The sequence below is a fragment of the Microtus pennsylvanicus genome, chromosome 6 (genome assembly GCF_037038515.1).
Source record: "Microtus pennsylvanicus isolate mMicPen1 chromosome 6, mMicPen1.hap1, whole genome shotgun sequence".
Taxonomy (NCBI): domain Eukaryota; kingdom Metazoa; phylum Chordata; class Mammalia; order Rodentia; family Cricetidae; genus Microtus; species Microtus pennsylvanicus.
Window position 1 is genome coordinate 96,801,161 of NC_134584.1, and position 20,019 is coordinate 96,821,179.

A 20,019-nucleotide genomic window follows, 5' to 3' on the forward strand; every position below is an offset into this window, starting at 1 on the left:
AGGGTAGAACTCAGACCCTCACACGTGCTGAGCAGGTGCTATACCACTGAGCAACGTCTAACATCTTTCTTTATTTCTTCTTTCTTTTGAAAATTATGTTTGTTTTTGAGATGAGGTCTTGCTGTAGAGCCCAAGATGCTCTGCCTCAGCTTCACAAGTGCTGGCACTGTAGATATGACCACACACTAACTAGCATCTTTTTAATGGTGACATGATGGAAGCATTCTAAGATGGTGGGGACAAGACAAAGACACTGTTGCTACTACTTAGATTTACCACATAATCCAGCACCTCTTCTTGCTCTGTGCATAAGTACCAACCTGTTTGTAGATCCATTTGAAAGTACTTTTTATATTGGCTTGGGAAACAAGCAGAAACTAAGAATGCAGCCAAGAAGTGTGTCATGCTTCTATAACGAAAAGCTAGAAGGGCTGGAGCTCTAAAGGGTCCAGGTCCAATTTCCAGCTCCCACATGGAAGCTCATAACCATATGTAACTCTAGTTCCAGGGGATCCAATGCCTTCTTCTGGCCTCTGCAGGTGCCGCACACAGTACACATACACAAAACATTTTTGCTTAATTTTTTTTATTGAGCTATACATTTTTCTCTGCTTCCCTCCCTTTCTCTCCCCTCCCACACAAAATGTTTTTAAAAACTGAAAATCTAGGGGCTAGAGATGGTTCAATGATTAAGGGCACTAGCTGCTCTTCAGAGGTCCTGAGTTCAATTCCCTACAACCATATAGTGGTTCACAACCATCTGTAATGAGATCTAGTACCCTCTTCGGGCCTTCAGGCAGACATACAGGCAGAACACTGTATGCGCAATGAATGAATGAATGAATGAATGAATGAATCTTTAAAAAAAGAAACAAACTGAAAATCTAACTGTAATCATGGTGCATGCCTTTAATTCCAGCACTTGGGAAGCAGAAGCAGGCCGATCTCTGAGTTTGAGGCCAGCCAGGGCTGTTAGACAGAGAAACTCTCGCTTGCCTCGCCCAGTCTTGATATGAGGGTTTTTGCCTAGTCTTATTTTAACTTCTTAGGCCTTGTTCAGTTGATAGCCCTAGGAGGCCTGCTTTTTTCGTTTTGGTTTTTGGCTTTTAGTTTTTTTTGGAAGGGAAATGGAGGAGCATTAGTTCTAGGGGAGAGGAAAGATTGGGGAAGGGACTGGGAGGGACGGAGGGAGAGCAAACTGCAGTCAGAATGTACTATATGAGAGAAAAATTAAAATAAACTGAAAATCTAATATATACTAAAAGCATTTATTAGTCATAATAATTAGTCACATGTTATTATATAATAAGGTCACATCTGTGATGGAAGAAGTAAATATTACTGGGATAAATGACTAGCTGATAGGGGATAAATAGCATATATCCCTAAACATACACACACACATAGCACACACAAACGTGTGTGTTTGTGTAATTTGTACATATAGATTTTCTTGAGAAAGATGAGCTTTTATTTAATCCACAGAGGAGAAAGATGGAGGATCAAAAATAGGAGGGAGATTTAATTTTTATTTATAAATTATCTTCATGTTATTTTCCAAACTATGCATGATTGCATGATATGTACACTTTCTCCAACAGATTTGTTAACATTTCAGACTTAGCCAGCAGGTAGAGTTTGACCTTTTAAAGCATTAATTTAACTGGCATTTGTATCTTTTCCTTTAGCGACCTGTGCATGGATTGTGCCTTGCAACTGGAGACCTGCCCATTGTGTCGTAAAGAAATAGTGTCTAGAATCAGACAGATTTCTCATATTTCATGACACATATGAAGAGATACCTTGGACATATTTCTACTCGATTCCAACAATGTTGAAATGGAAAGAAAAAAAAAACACACGAACATCTCTTACCAGTTGTACGCACATTGAAACTTATAGCCATGGCCAGATTTTATGCTAAAATTGGTAGTTTGTCAAAGACAAATTCTCTTAGAATCTAATCCAACTTGCCAGCCCTGAATTTCTTTTGAGGCCTAGGAGGCCAGATGTCAGCAGCTGGGCCTGTGGTACTTCCATGAAAAACAGCAGGTGACAAGGGTCTCCTGAATGCTGAAGCCACGCCGGAATTCATGTTGGGTTCATTTGGTTGTTTACATGAGGTGTTTGCGTCTTAGTCCACAGTTTTTATTTTGGGGTGAAGTCATTTTGGAGAAATAATTGACAGCGTGTCTGGGTTAAGCATCATTGATCAGAGAAACCCCGGTGTGTTAAGCATGGATATTGCACTGCAAGACTTGAATCTATAAACGTAGCATCACACAGGTCATTACTTCAAGCAACATGGAGATGCGGAAAGAAGGTGCACAGACTGTAGGAAAAAACAAAACAAACAAACAAGAAAAAAACCCAAATTTGTTTTATATTTTAGTGATCCCAAAGAACATTCTAGTTTTTTTAAACTACAGAAAATTGGTGATATTTTCACATTCATGGTGTTTCTATCCAGTTTCAGTACCCACATTTTGTGAGGAAAAATGTTTTACCAATGCAGGAGGAACTCTTAACCCAATTGCAATGTTAGACTGGAAAAAATTTGGTAGTTAGTGTATCTTTGAGGTACCATCAAATCAGGTTTTTTTTTATTTTTAAAAAATTTTTAATCAGTATTGTTTTTGGAAATCATATACTTTGAAACGCTTGAATTAATAGTCTCTAGAGGACAGTCTGAGAACACATACCCTGTTGTTTAAATAAATACATGTTTTTGAGTAGCAAGTTCAATCATGAATTGTTGACTCTGTCTTCATCAAGTGTTTTTATCCCTCTCAGGGTCGCTGGTGAAGGCCTCAAGAGCTTGCTTTTTTTTTTCTCTGAGAAAATTGGAAGGTAGAATTGTAAATTTTTTAAGACTTATTTCATAATGGTGTACCTCAGCAACTGCCTTTCAATTTATGCCAAGTCCTTACTGAGTTTATACTTGAACAGTAGATGTCTTCTAAGTTTTACGGTGTCTTAAATTCACTGCACATTCTTTTTCTTCCTTTTCCCTCTTTCTTGTTTGTAGTTCATTAAACCTGTCCTACCACGGAGGTGACTGCCTTCCTGGCTGTACTTGCTGGGGTGCTGGATTTTTCCATGTCTCACTGGTCTTCCATAAATCCAAATATATATATATATATAAGTCTATATACAGATAGAGTTATGTGTCCTCCTTCAGCTTGTGGTGAATGCAGTAATTTGCATTGAAGAATAAAGTATCTGTTGCATTTTTTACTCTAACACGTCCCAGCTCTCATTGGTGTCTTCTCCTAAAGCTCCTACTCTCAGGGTAGGAGAGAACCAAGTGTAAGAACTAAGGAAGAAAGTCAGACCTGTGATACCAGCACTCACAAGGCTGAGACTGGAAGATTCACAGGAGTTTGCAGGCAGCCCAGACTGCTCCACAGTGAGTTCTAGTTAGGGCTGGATAGCACTGGATCATTAGGTCAGGGGTAGAATACTGCTTGGCACGTGTTCCTTCCCTGGAACCTCAAAGGAAAAGAAAACTAAGAATTAAGTTTAGCCAGGCATGGTGCATGCCTTTTGTTCCAGCACCTGGGAGGCAGAGACAGACCAGTCTAGGAGTTCCAGGCCAGCCAGGACTACATAGTAAGGTCTTGTTAATTACATATCCATCAGGTAGCTCTTCATTGATAGGCTTCAATAGGTGCTGGCACTGTGCCTGTGTGGCTTCTCAGATATCCACTTACGGGGCAGCAGCAGGAAGAAGCAGTGTAATTTCTGTGTACTGTGATGATTTTATAGTGCCATGAAGGATAAGAATATGCTACCCAGAAGTACATAATTATGGGGAGAATGCGGCAGAACAACTTTAGATATTTGGGTATCATGGGTAAGGGAAGTTGTCAGAAGAAAACTAAGGGAGACATAAGGATGTAGCCAGGCAGCGGGATGAGGACAGACTTCTAGGAGTAGGTATCTAAGTGGGCATAGCACTGTGTAAAAGTCCTCACTAAGAAGGAAAGCTGGTGCAGGGGAGATAGGACGTGGTGGGAATAGTGTGCTCTGCCACAGGAACTGTGCATGAAGCCCATGGTAAGGAGTTTGTATTTCCTCCTAAATACAACAAAAAGGCAATTGTTTTATTAAGCTTGGAAGTGCCTGGATAGTGTTTTTAGAGAATGGTTCTGCCCTCTGTTTGGGAATAGAAGAGTAAGTGGGGCGGAGCTAGGGGAGCAGAAAATCTAATACAACAGGGGCTAAGGGATTGAGGAACCTGCCAGCTTTCTAGAAGTTTCCCCTTGAACTTTGTTCCTAAGGTGGCCTGCTTTTCCAATTTTTAACTTTGAGATTATAGAACAGAAGAGCTTCAGTAGGGAATTGATTAACCATTTGGAGTAGAAGCACATTTATCGTGGAGTCACTTTTAAAAGATACATACTGCATATAGAAGAGAAAGAAATGGATTGGTAAGCCACATGCAGACTCAGTCACTAAGTCAGAGGGAGAAAAGAACTTGTTAGGGCATTTCCACAGTGATTCATTGGGGGAAATCTAGAGTTTCAGCCAGAAAAAAATAGTGAATTGCCATCTTCTTTTGAATGATGTAAAACAGGAAAATATCATGGTGCCATTTGCAGAGTTCCAGAAATAATGATTGTGCCACAGAAATTGAAACCATGTTGGTCAGCAATAGAAAATGATTTTTATGATTTGAACCATCTTTAATATGTATCCTTGAAAACAAACCAGCTTTTTCCAGTGTTGTCCACTCTTTTATCTTGTGCTACTGCTTAGTCACTTAGGAAATATATGTGTAATTTTTTAATAAATATATGTATTTATTAAAATATATATAAATGCTTTTGGGGCAGGATCTCACTGTGTACCTTCCACTGGTCTGGCCTAGGACCAGCTGTGTAGACCAGTCTGGCATGGAACTCAGAGATCCTGCTGCCTCTGCCTCCCAGTGCTGGAATTAACAGTCTTGTGCCACCCCCCTGGACAGGAATAGTTTTTGTGTGTGTATGTTTTTTGTTGGGTTTGGTTTGGTTTGGTTGTTTTTTGTTTTTTGTTTGTTTTTTTTTTTTTTGACAGGGTATATTACCATGTAGCTTTGGATGTCCTAGAACTCACTATGTAGACCAGACTGACCGAGGTCATCAAGCTTAGAGATCTGCCTGCCTCTGCCTCCCAGGTGCTGGGACTAAAGGTGTGTGCCACTACACCCAACAGAAATAGTTTTAATGTAGCTAGTTATGGTGGCTGATACCTTTAATGCCAGCATTTTACGGGCAGGTGGTTTGCTAGGAATTTGAAGGTAGCCTAGATTACATTGTGAGTTCCAGGTCAGCCTGGGCTATAGAGTAAGAGCCCATGGCTATACAAGAGGACTCAGGTTTGATTTGCGTGGTATTGGTGTCTCACAACCATCTATAACTCCACTTCCAAGCGATCCAACACCTTCCGGCATCAGCCAACAGGCATGCATGTGGTGCAAAGACATATATGCAAGCAAAATATTCATACACGTAGAATAAATGTTTGAAAGGGTTTTTGCTTTGTTTTCTTTTGACGTTTTTTCCTAATGAAAAAGTGCTGGTAAGATGATCATTCATCAGGCAAAGGCACTTGGCACCAAGCTAATGACCTGAGTTTGATCCCTGGCCTCCATATTGTAGAAGGAGAGAACCAACTCCTGCAAGTTGTCCTGACCTCATGCACTGTGCACTGCCATGTGTATGCATACATATACAAATAAACTGTATTATTTTTTCAAATTAAAAGAAAACATGTATTTTTGTTTTCTGTTTTTTGTTTTAGACAAAGTCTCACTATGTAACCCTGACAGACCTTGAACTCAAAGAGGTCCCAGCTTTTTTTTTTTTTTTTAAAGAAGAGGATGTCAAATCTCAGAGCTAGAGTGAAATGCAGTGAACAGAACTGCCTAGTACGGGTGCTGGGGACTGAACTCTGGAAGAGCACGAGGTACTCAACCTATGAGTCATCTATCGAGCCTGAAAGACTTTATTTTATGCCAGGAGATATCGATGCATGTCTTTAATCCCAACACTTGGAAGGCAGAGGCCGGTGGATCTCTGAGTTCAAAGCCAGCCTGGTCTACAGAGGGAGTTACAGAACTCCCAGGGCTGCACAAAGAAACCACCGAGTGTTTTGCTCAAAGCTTTTGCTTCCTTGCAATATTTGTGTGTGTTGGGGGGGGACTGTTTGTTGTTGTGTTGTTTTTGTTTTTTGACAGATCTCTTATAGTCCTGGCTGGTCTAGAACTCCCTGTATAGACCAAACTGGCCTCAAACAGAGGCCTGCCTGCCTCCGCCTCCCAAGTGATGGAATTAGTGATATGCTTCCCCATGCCCAACAGGAACACTTGCTCTACAGCCGAATTGCTGTTGTGTGAGAAAACCCAAACATCTCCAGAAAGCCTACCTGCTCACCGCCCAACTCCTATCCATGGCCCACCACTAGGTTGCTCCCTACCTGAGCTCTCTGAGAGGCTTCTCAGACTCCACTGCGACCCTACCAGATGACTCCAAATGGAACAAAGGCGAGTTGTCCTTGCCAAGCCTTCCCAAAACACAGATTAATGAGTGAAATATTTGTTTTAGTCCACTAGGTTTCTTGGGGAGGAGGGGTTGTAAGTAGCAATAGGTAACTAGCAGGGGCAAAATTCCATTCCTTTCCTGTTTTGTTTCATGAAACAGCAGGTCAGTTCATGTAGCACAGAAGGAAGTGGAATATAGAGAAAGTGTGTAATAAAATCTTAAGAGAGTTTGCTCTGAACTGTCTGACCAGTGCTTGACCGTATCGAGACTTTTTCTGTTCCACCAGCCAGCTCCCAAATAATGACAGAGGCTTATTATGAAAGCTCGGCCTTAGCTTAGGTTTGTCCCACTAACATAACTTAACCCATTTATATTAAGTACATTTTGCGTCATGACTTTTTAACCTTATTTCTGCACTACTCGTCCTGCTTCCTCCTTGTATCTCATCTCTGAAGCGCCTAGATTCCTTCTCCTCTTTCTCTGTCTGCCCAGAAATCCCACCTAGTCCTCCTGCCTAGCTATTGGCCATTCAGCTCTTTATTAAACCAGCCACAACAATATATTTCACACAGTCTACAAATATCCCACAACAGCTTGATGGAACATCATTTTTAGATGCTTGTCATCCTAAATATGCTTTTCAGAGCTGTGACAAATACCGACCAAAACTAATTTGGGGAAAGAGAGGGTTTGTTGTAGTCCATCATTGAGAGGAATTGGGACAGGAACTCTGCAGGATCCCGAAGGCAGGAACTGAAGTAGAGACAAAGGCCGCATATGGTTTGTTCTCCATAGCTCGCTCAGCTTCCTTATATAGCCCACACCTGCCCAAAGGTGGCACCACCCGCAGGGAACTGGGCCCCATTAAGTCAAGAAAATTATCCACAAGCAAAGTCGGGGCTATAATGGCACACACCTTTAATCCCAGCACTTTAGGCAGGCAGATCACTGAGTTCAAGGCCAGCCTGGTGTACAGAATGAGTTCCAGGACAACCAGGACTACACACGGAAACCCTGTCTCTAAATATATATATATAAAATAAAAATGCAATGGCAGTTCCCATCTTCCCAGGAGACTCAGATCAATTTGACAGAAGCCAACCAGCAAGCACATTTGTCTTCACCTGTTGCTAACCAGAGTACTCTGGAGACTGAACTCACAGTGTGTTTGAAGTCTTGATTCCAGATGCTGTAAGATCCGTTGACACCCGTTTTTGTATTCAAAAATGTCTACTGATTAATTCAGTTTAGCCATGTGACCCTCAGTTCATTCCCTAAGTTTTCTAGTTATATACTACACTTTTGGCTAAAAGAGAAACTTAGTGAGCCACTGAGATAAATCCATTCTAACCAGGGCATGGTGGCGCACACTATTAAATCTGAGTGAGGAGGATCTCATCAGTTTGAGGCCATCCTGATCTACATAGTGAGCGCCTGGCTAACCCAGGCTACATACTGAGATCCTGTCTCAAAAATAATAGTAATATGGAGTCCCAGTAAAGCCGCTTTCACCATATGAAAGTTTTTGAGGGGACTTTTCCCAGAGCAAAGTTATGTAATTCCTGATTACTTCAAGTTGTTGTCAACTTTTTTTGTACTGCATAATTATCCAAGAAACCATTTAATGTCTAATAATTTGTTGTTTCTCGTTTTCTTGTGTTTATTGAGACAGAAGTCTCACTAGGTAAGCGGGCAGCAAACTGTAGCTGAAGCAGGTCTTGAAAGTCTTGAACCTCTTGCCTCCACCTTCCAAATGCTGGGACTACATACTCATGCACGCCCTGCTCTTGCTTTTGATTTGAAGATTACAAGTTAAATTACATCTACTTAATGCCATAGAATCTTCCATGTTTCCAAGAAGTAACTTTCGGATAAATCAGACGTCTGTATTATCTAGGACAAAATATGAGCGACTGACTTTCGAGCAATTTTTTGTTTTGTTTTTCGAGACAGGAACTCGCTCTGTAGACTAGACTGGCCTAGAACTCAGAGATCCACCCGCCTCTGCCTCCCGAGTGGTGGAAATAAAGGTGTGCGCCACCACCACCCGGCCAACTACATAATCTTTACAACCCCTAAATTACAAGTGAAGAAATTGAGGCTCTTGGCTCCCACTGCTTCATCTGCAGGCCTGGAACTGCAAGCGTTGGCACACAGCGCGCCACCATTTTGCAGACCTCTGCTTGAGTCCCGAGAACCTGAGGCTGTGATTGGCTGCTGAAGCCGCGGGGGTAACCATGGTGACAGGAGGCGGGGCTGCGGCGGACCGCGGGCCCTAACAGACTGTAGCGGGGGTGTCCCCGCGAGAGGCCGGCGGGCGCGGGGCCCAGCCGGGAGCCTCAGCCCTGGCCTCGCGCGATCGCCGGGCGGGGCGCGGGCGCGGCCTCCTGCGGGGCCTTGATGCGGTTGAGGCGGCGCGGGCCAGAGCGGAGCCGGGCCCTGAGGCGGGCACGGTAGGAGGCTGCGGCGGGGCCGCAGGCCCGGGCCGGTGACGGGGGCGCCCCGACGATGGACGCCATCGAAGAAGAGAGCTTCGCGCTGTCCTTGTGAGTGACGCCTGCTGGGTCGGGCGCGGGCCAGGCGGGCCGGGCAGGCCGGGGCCGGGGCTCCGCTTCAGCGGGGCGTTTCCCCACCCGCGGCATCCGCGGGGCTGTGTCACCGTTTACCAGCGCTTCCATCACAATCCTCTGGCCTCAATCTTGGCCGTCAGTAAAACCTAGAGGGCTTGAGCTGCCCAGGGCTGGCGGCGGCCTCACCGCCGTCTCAGGCCACTCCTGATCCAGTTACCCTCTGGGCCCGTGCACCTCCGGTGGTCACCCTCACCTGCAGATACACCTGTCTGGCGTTAAGAGCCAGTATGCGGTGAGTAGATCCCGCGGAAGTCAGAGGATGTGCCACGCCAGCCTCAGCTCCCCACATCCATATTGTTTGCTGCTTTTGTGATCGCCTTACCTAGGGTTCGGGCGCGGATGTTTTTCTGTATTTAGAATTTCTAGACTAGACAGTAATCCTTGACTGCTGAAATTGAGTGCCGTGAGGTTCATCTTGCAATTCTTTTTATGCACGTTGGAAATTTTACATTATAAACGCTTTGTTGTTGTGATTGCCTAGTATGCTCAAGCAAGACCTTGGGTTCAATCTCCACAGAAAACATAAATTCAACTTCAAAAATAATTATTTGGGCCGGCACCTATTCCTCATGTGTTTTTCAGCTCCTCCGCCTCAGATGCAGAATTTGATGCTGTAGTTGGGTGTTTGGAAGACATTATTATGGGTAAGTTTCTACACCACTAAGCGATCCCTCTAGTCCCTTAATTCTTATGTAGATAGACCCTTGCATTAGAACAATATTTTAAATGTATTCGTTTATGGTGATTGGGGGTGTGTGTGTGGGGGGGGTGTTCCTAGGTCACTGCGTACAAGTGGCGGTCAGAGGACAACTTTGTAGAGTTGATTCTCTCCTTCCGCCATGATGTGGGTTTTGAGGGTTGAAGTCGGGTTGTCAGGCTTGTCTAGCAGTGCCCTTAGCCCCTGAACCACCTCAACAGCCCAAACCTTTGCTTATAAGAGCATGCAAAGAAATACATTTGAGGAGTTAATTTTTAAAACACAGAACATCCAGGTACACCAAAATTTTAACACAGCACAACATAATAGTAAGCTAGCCATACTAAGACTTGTTGTCTTAATGGGCCTCAGTCAACGGTTTGTGTGTAGCAGGGTAAAGGTTGTGATATGGGCCTCAGTCATGTATGTAGCAGACTGGGAGCTGGGGTCTCTGCACCCCGCTCCAGGGCCTAGTGAGTTTAGCTGGATTGAGAAGGGACAGGAGGTGGATGGCCCACCATCTGTTGTAGAGGGGTGGATGTGGTCCCCAAGCCTTGTGTGCTGGAGGTTGGTACCCAGTATGGTAGGTGATGGGAGCACTAAGAGTTGGGGCCTGGTAGGAGGTGGGTGGACATGCTTGCTGCCATGGCCTAGATCTTGTGGGACTTTGGTCAGTTCTCCATAGGAGGTTGTTATGGAAGAGTAAGCCCAGCCCCTTCCAGCTTTCAGGCTTCCTGTCTTGCTGTGTGAACTTTGTGGTGTCATCAGCCAGAGCTGGTGGCATGCTAGGGGGACTTTCAGCCTCTAGACCTGTGGGGTAAATAAATATCCTTTCCTTATCAAAAACAATTGTCTTAGAAACAAGTAGGGTCAGCGGGTAGAGGCTCTCACCAGCAGGCCTGACAATGCTAGTTCAATCCCCGGGATCTACAAAATAGAACTGGCTCCCAAAGGCTGTCTTCAGATATCCACACACAGGCTGTAGCAGGCACGTGCCTATGCGCAAACTAAATAAATAGAAATATAGTTAAAAATAAGAAAGCCGAAACCTGGTATATGGCACGCCTCTATAATCTCAGCAGAGGCAGGCAGAGGCAAGAGGTTTGGGGGAGTTCAGGTCCTGGCTTTCTTCAGTAATGGCCATTGATTGATTCAAGGCCTCAGAGGAGACAAATTCAGAAGATCAGTCACCTGGTAGGTAGGACAGAGCTCTTGGCAAGACTTCAGGTAATACTGGCTGACTTTATCTTACATAGGCAACAAGAGCGATTTTGAGTCATTTTGAGCTTTAACATTTCCTTTCTTTCTTTCTTTCTTTTTTTTTTTGTTTTTTTGAGACAGGGTTTTTCTGTGGCTTTGGAGTCTGTCCTGGAACTTGCTCTTGTAGACCAGGCTGGCCTCGAACTCACAGAGATCCTTCTGCCTCTGCTCCCGAGTGCTGGGATTAAAGGCGTGCACCACCACTGCCCGGCGAGCTTTAACATTTTCATGCAGAATAGAACATAACTCATAACCCTATGCAACACTTGACTAAGAAAAAACAAGGTGTCAAATCTCCTTAGATCACTTTATTTTCTTTTTTAGTTGCTATTGCCTTTAGTTTTCGTTGTTATTGTTGTTGTTTTTGAGACAGGATTTCTCTGTGTAGCCCTGGCTGTTCTTGAACTAACTCCGTACACTAGGCTAGCCTTCAACTCAGAGATTCATTTACCTGGGATTAAAGGTATGAGCCACTACAGATGACTTGGATCCCTCTGTTTTCTTGATGTGTTTTTTGTTTGGTTCTGTGTTGAGAGCATTGTTTTTAGGGTCTCATGTACAGGCCAGCCTTGCTCTTCCCTCCTCCTGCCTCCCTGGTGCTAGGGTTGCAGGCAGGAGCCAATGTACCCTCCTATTTCCTATTTCCTTGCACTCTTGGTTCCTATTTCTGGATACCTTTAGGCATATGTCTATTCTACTAAGTAACCAGAAAGTAGTAATAAATCCAAAACTGAAGAAAACTAGGAAGGAACTAAGTTGGACAAAGTTTTCATAGTTTATCAATTTTTCCCACAATTAAGAGAAGACCCTGTTGTCTGAATTTTGGTGTGTGTCTTAACCCAGATTAGTCTGGAAAACTAGTGACAACACTTTTGAACCTTCACATCCCATGTCTCAGCAGAAGCAAACTCCCGAGGAGTTTTGAGTTGTTTTGCCCACCGTGGATATCCTTCTATTGTGGAGAAATGGGCTTCTTTAGGTCTGGGTCACTTTTGAAGGTTTCCCTGTTATAGAAAGGCTAGTCAGTTCCATTGTCAGAATCCCTACACCCTGACCTCAAGTGTTTGCTCTAAATCTGTACCTGGACTCTCCTGAATTCCACCCTGTGAGCCCCTGTGACGGACAGACAGTTGAGGAGATTAGGGTCTGCAGAAATAAGGCTACTTATCTAAGATCACACAGAGTTTACTGCTGAGGTAGGGTTTGACCTCTCTTAGGCCCCAGCCTTTAACCCACTGTATGGTCTTCACTACTGCTTCTAAAATGATAGTAAAATGGGAGAAGGGGAGCAGCAAAATGGCTTTCAAGCCTACAGTCCAGGTTCAGTCTGAGGAGAGTCAACACCCAATCTCTAGGTGGGTGTCATGGCACATGCCATCAATTCCAGTACTCAGGAGGCAGGGCAAGTGGATTGTTGTGAGTTCCAGGCCAGTCAGGACTACTCAGTGAGAGCTACTCAGTGAGACCCTGTTTCAAAATAAATATGTAGCTTAAATTTTTTTTAAAAAAAAATTTAGGGCTGGAGAGATGGCTCAGAGGTTAGGAGCACTAGCTGCATTTCCAGAGGTCCTGAGTTCAATTCCCAGCAACCACATGGTGGCTCACAACCATCTATAATGAGATCTGGTGCCCTCTTCTGACATGAAAGCAGAACATTGTATATATAATAAATGAATAAATCTTTTAAATAAAATAAAAATTTTAAAAAATGAGGGCCAATGAGATGGCAACACGTGCTGCCAAGCCTGATGACCTGAGTTCAATTCCCAAGACTAGTGGTGGGCAGTAGAAGGGAAGAGCCTTCTCCTACAGGTTTTTCTCTGACCTCCTCCCTTACACCATGAAATGCCTATGCACATGCACACATAAAAATAAATAAATAAAAATGTCACTTAATAGTAAAAAATTTAAATAGGAGAGATAGAGCTTCTTGCCATTAAAGTCTCCCAATTTGAGAACTGACCTTTTGTGTTCACAATAAATTTATGTGTGAAAGAGAGTTCTTGGTGAGCATTTAGTGTGAGGGGCATTCACAAGTTATTCTGTTTGGATATATTAGGGCATATACCTCTTTTTTATTTTTTAAAATATTTATTTTTGTTTATGTATATGAGTGTTCTGTCTGTATAGTCCTCTGCTCAACAGAGGAGGGCATTGGACCCCATTATAGATGGTTGTAAGCCACCATGTGGTTGCTGGGAATTGAACTCAGGACCTCTGGAAGAAGTTAAGAGGTTAAGAGACATTCTTCCTAACTACTGAGCCATCTCTCCAGCACGGTTTTTTTGTTTTGTTTTGTTTTTGTTTTTTGTTTATCTAGACAGGGTTTGTGTAGTCATGGCTACCCTGGAACTCGCTCTGTAGCCTAGGCTGGCTTAGAACTCAGAGATTTGCCTGCCTCTGCCACCCAAGTGCTGGGATTAAAGGTGTGTGCCAATACTGCCCAGCTTTGATTGTGGATAATTTTCTTGATTTGTGACCTCAGCACCCAGAGTCAGGTGGATGGCTACAAATTCAAGACCAGCCTGTCTACATAGTGAATTCCAGGCCAGCCAAGAATATATATCTGTGGAGACTTTATCTCAGAAAGCTAAAAAAATAAAATATTGCAAAGCAATGTGAGCACACTTTCAAGCCAGCAAATTGCATATTTTGAAAAGGTTGAAGTTTTAAATTTTAGGTATACCTTATTAAATTTTTAATTAGATTTTGTATTTATTTATTATTTTATTATATTTCTGAGTGTTTTGCTTGAATGGATATGTGTCTGATGCCTGTGGGGGGCAGACAAGGGCATCAGACCTCTTGGGACCCGAGTTTGGCTGTGAGCTGCAATGTGGCTGCTGGAAAAGCAGCTGTAGCCTTGCACCTCATTACAAAGAATGAACTTCCCTGTGTCAGATGACGAGTTCCAGTTACTGCAGAGGAACTTCATGGACAAGTACTACCAGGAGTTTGAAGACACAGAAGAGAATAAACTCACCTATACCCCCATTTTTAATGAATATGTAAGTAGATCTGTCTCTCCTACCAGAAGATTAGAGCTTCTTTAAAATTTGAACTTAGATCCATTATGTATAATTAATATATATCTTCAAGAAGCTTGAATTAGTATCAACAGGTGTTATAAAGCTTGGTGGAACATGTAAATCAGCACTAAGGAGGCTGAGACAGGAGGATGGCTGCAAGCTATAAGCTTGCCTGGGCTACCTAGTGAATTTTAAGTCAGCTTAGATTGTTTAGCAAGATTATTTCTTAAAAAAAAAAAAAAGTTGGAATTGGTTTACTCTTTACATAAGCGTGCTGATTACATCCGGATTAGATCATTTCCTTTTGCCGGATCCTGGAGCTATTTTCTAAAAGGCACTCATGAAGTATTTGATGAGCTTGCAACTTCTTGACTAAAACAAATTTGCCTTTACCATAATCTTGTCTCCAGTTGGGATACTTTGCATTTGTGTGCTGTGAAAAATAAGCCAGCAAGAGGCGGAGAACTGATTCCATAGAAATTGTCCTTTGAAGCCGGGCGGTGGTGGCGCACGCCTTTAATCCCAGCACTCGGGAGGCAGAGGCAGGCGGATCTCTGGGAGTTCGAGGCCAGCCTGGTCTACAAGAGTTCCAGGACAGGAACCAAAGCTACAGAGAAACCCTGTCTCGAAAACCAGAAAAAAAAGAAAAAAAGAAATTGTCCTTTGATGTCCACATGCACACTGTAGCACATGCATGCCCCCTCACACATACATCATACACCCAGTAATGATAATAAATTAAATTAAAAAAACACGGGGCTGGACAGATGGCTTCCAGAGGACTGCAGATTGATTCCAACAGCTCATCCAGTGGCTAACAACTACCTATAACTCTAGTTCTAGAAGATCCGACACCTTCCTCTGGCTTCTGCAGCCGTTTGCACTGATATCAAATATGCAGTCACATCACACACATACGCACACACGTTCACATGCACACATGATCTCAAGTGATGACTGCCAAGGACAGATCTAGGCTCTGCAAAGTTTCCCTTCTTCCCAGAGGGCCCACAAATTGCTGTTTCCACCGTTGCAGATTTCCCTGGTAGAGAAGTACATTGAAGAGCAGCTGCTGGAGCGTATCCCAGGCTTCAACATGGCGGCTTTCACAACCACACTGCAGTGAGTTGAGCTCTCTGATTCTGTGCTCCCCCTCTTCCTCCTGAGACTGAAGAAAACCCACTCTCCTTTTCTTCACTGAGACTTCTGGGTGGCTGGGCCCTGAGTGGGAGGCCCTCTACGCCTTTGCAAGGCTTTTTTTTTCTTTTTTTTTTTTGTTTTGTTTTTTGTTTTTTTAAAAATATTTATTATTTATACAATATTCTGTCTGTGTATATGTCTGCAGGCCAGAAGAGGGCACCAGACCCCATTACAGATGGTTGTGAGCCACCATGTGGTTGCTGGGAATTGAACTCAGGACCTTTGGAAGAGCAGGCAGTGCTCTTAACCTCTGAGCCATCTCTCCAGCCCGCAAGGCATTTTTTTTAAAGAGATTAATTTATTCATTTTTGAAATTATGTGTATGTGTGTGAGCCTGCATGAGTTTATGTGCACCATGTGTGTGCAGGAGCATACAGAAGCCAGAAGAGGGTTTTAGATCCTCTAGAGCTGGAAATTCAGGCAATTGTGAGTGACCACATGCATCCCAGGAACAATCCTGGGTCTTCTGCAAGAGCAGCAAGGTGCTGTTAACCACTGAGCCATCTCTCCTGCCCCTACTATCCATCTATCTATCTATCTATCTATCTATCTATCTATCTATCTATCTATCTATCTATCTATCTATCTATCTATCTATTTATCTAGGGTTTTTGTTTGTTTGCTTTGAGACAGGGTCTTTTATAGCCAAGGCTGATTACAAGCCTCATCCTTCTGCCTCCGCCCAGGTGCTGACAGGCATGCCCCACTGTGCCTGACTTGTGTACCTGTCTTCCTGTTGATTCACAAAGCCAACCCTCTGTCCTTTTCAGACACCATAAGGATGAAGTGGCTGGTGACATCTTTGACATGCTGCTCACATTCACGGACTTTCTGGCTTTCAAGGAGATGTTCCTGTACTACAGAGCGGTAAGTTATGAGTGCTCCCCTACTTAGCCTCAGCAAGCCACGCAGAGATCAAGAGGTAGAGCTGCAGACAGCCTGCCCTGTGCCTATCTATTAGCTTTTGAGGAATAAATAGAAGCTGCTGCTCCATGCCAACCAGGACCTCTCTATGTCTTGATGAAACTCAGTGTTCCCAACAAAGAGTAAATCTCATTCTGTCACTTTACTGTGCAGACTCCTTTAAATAAGAAAAAAACAGTTTCAAGCAATGAGCAGCTGCCATACTTGCTTGTGTGTGTACTGAGACAGAGTCTTGCTGTATAGCCTGGAATTTGCTATGTAGACCAAGCCGGCCAAACTCAGAGGTCCTCCTGCCTCAAGTCTTCTAAGTACTAGAATTAAATTAAAGGCATGGCGCTATGCCCATTCCCACTTAGTCTTTTATTTCTTTTTTAAAACAGGGTTTCTGTGTATTCCTGGTTGTCCTAGAACTCACTCTGTAGACCAGGCTGACCTTGACTTCAGAGATCCACCTCCCTCTACCTCCCAAATGCTGGAATTAAAGGTGTGCACCACCACTACCCAGCTAGTCAATGATTTATAAACTTTATTATTTTTTTTAAATATTTATTTATTTATTATGTATACAATATTCTGTCTGTGTGTATGACCGCAGGCCAGAAGAGGGCACCAGACCCCATTACAGATGGTTGTGAGCCACCATGTGGTTGCTGGGAATTGAACTCAGGACCTTTGGAAGAGCAGGCAATGCTCTTAACCTCTGAGCCATCTCTCCAGCCCCACTTTATTATTTTTTTATGTATATAAGTGTCTGCCTGTATGTATGTCAGCGCACCACATGTATACCTGGTGCCTATGGAAATCAGAAGATGGGGTAGGATCCCTGGGACTGGGACTTAGTTATGTGCTAAGATGGTGGGAATCAAATCCAGGTCCTCTGGAAGAGCAGCCAGTGCTTTTTACCACCAAACCATATCTCCAGCCCCAAGAAAGTCTCCCCCCCCCCAAGGATATCTAAGGCCATAATTAAGAAAAACTGGAAATAACCTGTTGCCTTGTCCCTCCCTGTGTGTTCCTTGGGAGCTCACACACCTACCCTGCTGTCCCTACTTCCTAACCCTGGTGACTCCTGGGTTAGGGAAGCTCTTTCCATTGCTGACACCTTGAAGTTCTCTGCTTCTACCTGTAGGAAAAGGAAGGCCGAGGACTGGACTTAAGCAGTGGCTTGGTCGTGACTTCTCTGTGCAAGTCGTCTTCTACAGCAGCTTCCCAGAACAACCTGCGGCACTAGGTTCCACCTGCAGACGTGGGTGTGACCACTGTGAGGTCACCAGCCCAGCCAGCTCAGAAATGGAAAGACCACTGTGCCACAGCCCTTCATTCCTATGAAGTATTGAGTCCTGGGAAACATGACTGACCCTCCTGGCCGTTGTCCAGAAACAACTTGTAGTCAGTAACCTCATGTTCATCCTCCTGTCCCAATGCAGTCCCCTCCAGGGCCTTCGCCAGCAGTGTGGTAGTGTAGTGTATCAGCAGTGTGGACAACACACCATCGTGAGCCCTTCATCCCAGCAGGCTTTACACGAGTCCTTGTGCACCCACAACTGTTTTTACATGGGTCATTCTGTCCTCATTGTCAGTGGGGTTTTCGTTTGGGAGTGTTTATCTAGGGAGTTACTGGGGCCAGCTGCCTGTCTGGGCTTCTGAATCTCCTGTGATCACAGCTTGAGCGGCTGCAGGAATCGACTAAGAGAGATGTCCTCTACCCACAAGTGAAAAGGAGCTCCCCATCTTACATTAGCAGTCCTTTGAGCAGCAAATGCTGCTGCTCTTGCTGTAGTCCTATTGTTTCTCTTAAGTCTCTAAGCATTATTTTCAAGAAACATATTTTTATAGATGAAAACTCAGGCTAACCTAGTGAGTATGATCTTGGAATGCCCAAGATCAACCACTTAAAAGATCAAAGTATTATATGCTGTGTGCTTTTTAGTTGTGAGTGCAAATCTGCTTTCTGATTAGTGCCCCTCTTGGGCACCATTGCAAGCAGGCTGTATGCTAGAAATAGGTTGCAGCTGTCAGGACAGCATGCTAGGTGTGCCCATGCATGCTTGTCTGCAGTCCCATCACAATAGTGTGCTTGCACATGCTTGTCTGCAGTCCCGTCACGACAGTGTGCTAAATGTTTGTGCATGCTTGTCTGCAGTCCCGTCACGACAGTGTGCTAAATGTTTGTGCATGCTTGTCTGCAGTCCCGTCACGACAGTGTGCTAAATGTTTGTGCATGCTTGTCTGCAGTCCCGTCACGACAGTGTGCTAAATGTTTGTGCATGCTTGTCTGCAGTCCCTTCATGACAGTGTGCTAAATGTTTGTGCATGCTTGTCTGCAGTCCCTTCATGACAGTGTGGTAGTTGTGCTTGCGCATGCTTGTTTGCAGTCCCGTCACGACAGTGTGCTAAATGTTTGCGCATGCTTGTCTGCAGTCCCGTCATGACAGTGTGCTAAGTGTGCTTGCGCATGCTTGTCTGCAGTCCACTGTGTATGCCAGTGAGCTGGTTTTCTGTTGAGAGAGTAGGGACTCTGCAGTTTGTTCCCAACAATCTCTCCTGCCAAGTTGATGCTCCCCCGATCCAGCTCAGCCTGGGGGGAGAGGCAGTGCAGTAGACAGTTTTTGTGGTCACCTGTCATCTTTGGTTTACTGTCACCAACCAGAAAACGTATGTCACATCTCTAGAAAGAAGAAAACAGTTTGATTCCTAATGTATGCTTTTGGCTTTAACTTTTATAGTAAAAATAAGAATCCACACTGACTTTCCATGTGACCATTCTGACTTTACAGGATGTAAACCAAGCGCTGTGTTTTTTCTGTACAATGTGTCACTTAGTGCTTTTGTAAAACGAGTAAAATTTGAGGTATTTGGCAAGAGTAATCATTCTACGTGCATTGTCCACTTTAATGTAACTACTGTCATCCGGTTATTGTTGCTTTGGTCTTCTGACATCAAAGGCCCTTGTGGAGCCAGCTCTGTAAATGTCACCATGTCTCAGGCTAGCTTTCCCTTCCTGTTCCTTTTGGGAGCAGAAGTGCTCACCGCAGGCAGCGTGCTGAAAGCACTTGCTAAGGTTTGTTGGCCAGCCTGCCTGGTTGAAAAAAGCAATTGAACAAATAGGCAAATTACTGAAGGTCTCGGTGGTTAAGAGCACTTGCTGTTCTTACAGAGGACCCTGGTTTGTTCCACATGGCAGCTCACACTAAGTCCAGATTGAGGTAATCCAATGACCTCTTCTGGCCTCCTCAGGCACCCATATGGTACACATACATACATGTAGGCAAACACTCACATATGAAATGAAATAAAAAATAATAAATCTTAAAAAAAAAAGGAAGATCTAGAAGGCAAGCAGACTGCAAGCTTGCTGGTTTTGTGTCTTGGTCCACGAACTTGGGCTGATGCTGGGTCTGACTGAGGGCAGGGAAGCTCACAGTCTGGCCCATTCTAGCCCAGCATGGGAGGCTGTCTTCTTCCTCACTCATCCACAGGGAAGTGGTGCCTCCCTGAGCAGCAGAACCTAGAATGTCTCCCCTACATAGGCTGTGTTGGGCTATGAGATACCCGATAGGACAGTGAACTCTCTGACTTACTAGGATTTCACTTTTCTCTAAGCCTCAAATGGGCAGCTCCTCCTTCAACCAAGCTTTCCTTAGGGCTTTTTCTTGGGACAGGGGGACCTCATTAACACTGGAAAGTGAAGTGGACACTGTGAATCTGTAGAGTAACCATGACAACAAGTGTGAGTTGGGACTGAGAGCCAG

The 20,019-nt window shown here is 44.1% G+C and overlaps 2 protein-coding genes across 4 annotated transcripts in view; both read left to right on the forward strand.

The window, feature by feature from the left end:
• Rspry1 (ring finger and SPRY domain containing 1) overlaps nt 1–3,243 on the forward strand; it is a 49,553-nt gene extending 46,310 nt beyond the window's left edge. The window contains exon 15 of one of the 2 annotated variants that reach the window (XM_075976941.1): nt 1,689–3,243. In XM_075976941.1, coding sequence (XP_075833056.1) covers nt 1,689–1,785 — 97 coding nt within the window. In that variant the 3' untranslated portion in view covers nt 1,786–3,243. The remainder of the gene's footprint in view (nt 1–1,688) is intronic. The other variant, XM_075976942.1, reaches the window with a different exon arrangement.
• Nucleotides 3,244–8,787: 5,544 nt separating this feature from the next.
• Nucleotides 8,788–19,588, forward strand: Arl2bp (ARF like GTPase 2 binding protein). 2 transcript variants are annotated; one of them, XM_075976944.1, is made up of 7 exons: nt 8,789–9,073; nt 9,740–9,801; nt 14,016–14,122; nt 15,180–15,265; nt 16,114–16,210; nt 17,397–17,513; nt 17,547–19,588. In XM_075976944.1, exons 1-6 carry the CDS (start codon nt 9,036–9,038, stop codon nt 17,496–17,498), a joined length of 492 nt encoding a protein of 163 aa, XP_075833059.1. In that variant the 5' UTR covers nt 8,789–9,035; the 3' UTR covers nt 17,499–17,513; nt 17,547–19,588. The 2 variants fall into 2 exon arrangements, with proteins under 2 accessions (XP_075833060.1, XP_075833059.1); XM_075976945.1 differs by having other exon boundaries at nt 8,788–9,073; nt 17,397–19,588.
• The last annotated feature ends 431 nt before the right edge of the window (nt 19,589–20,019 follow it).

What these genes read in the sequence shown, in the direction of transcription:
- Arl2bp (XM_075976945.1), top strand. Translation starts at nt 9,036, where the DNA reads ATGGACGCCATCGAAGAAGAGAGCTTCGCGCTGTCCTT. An exon ending in TTTGGAAGACATTATTATGG is followed by an intron (nt 9,802 to 14,015) that starts GTAAGTTTCTAC and finishes TCCCTGTGTCAG; the next exon opens with ATGACGAGTTCCAGTTACTG. An exon ending in TGTTCCTGTACTACAGAGCG is followed by an intron (nt 16,211 to 17,396) that starts GTAAGTTATGAG and finishes TTCTACCTGTAG; the next exon opens with GAAAAGGAAGGCCGAGGACT.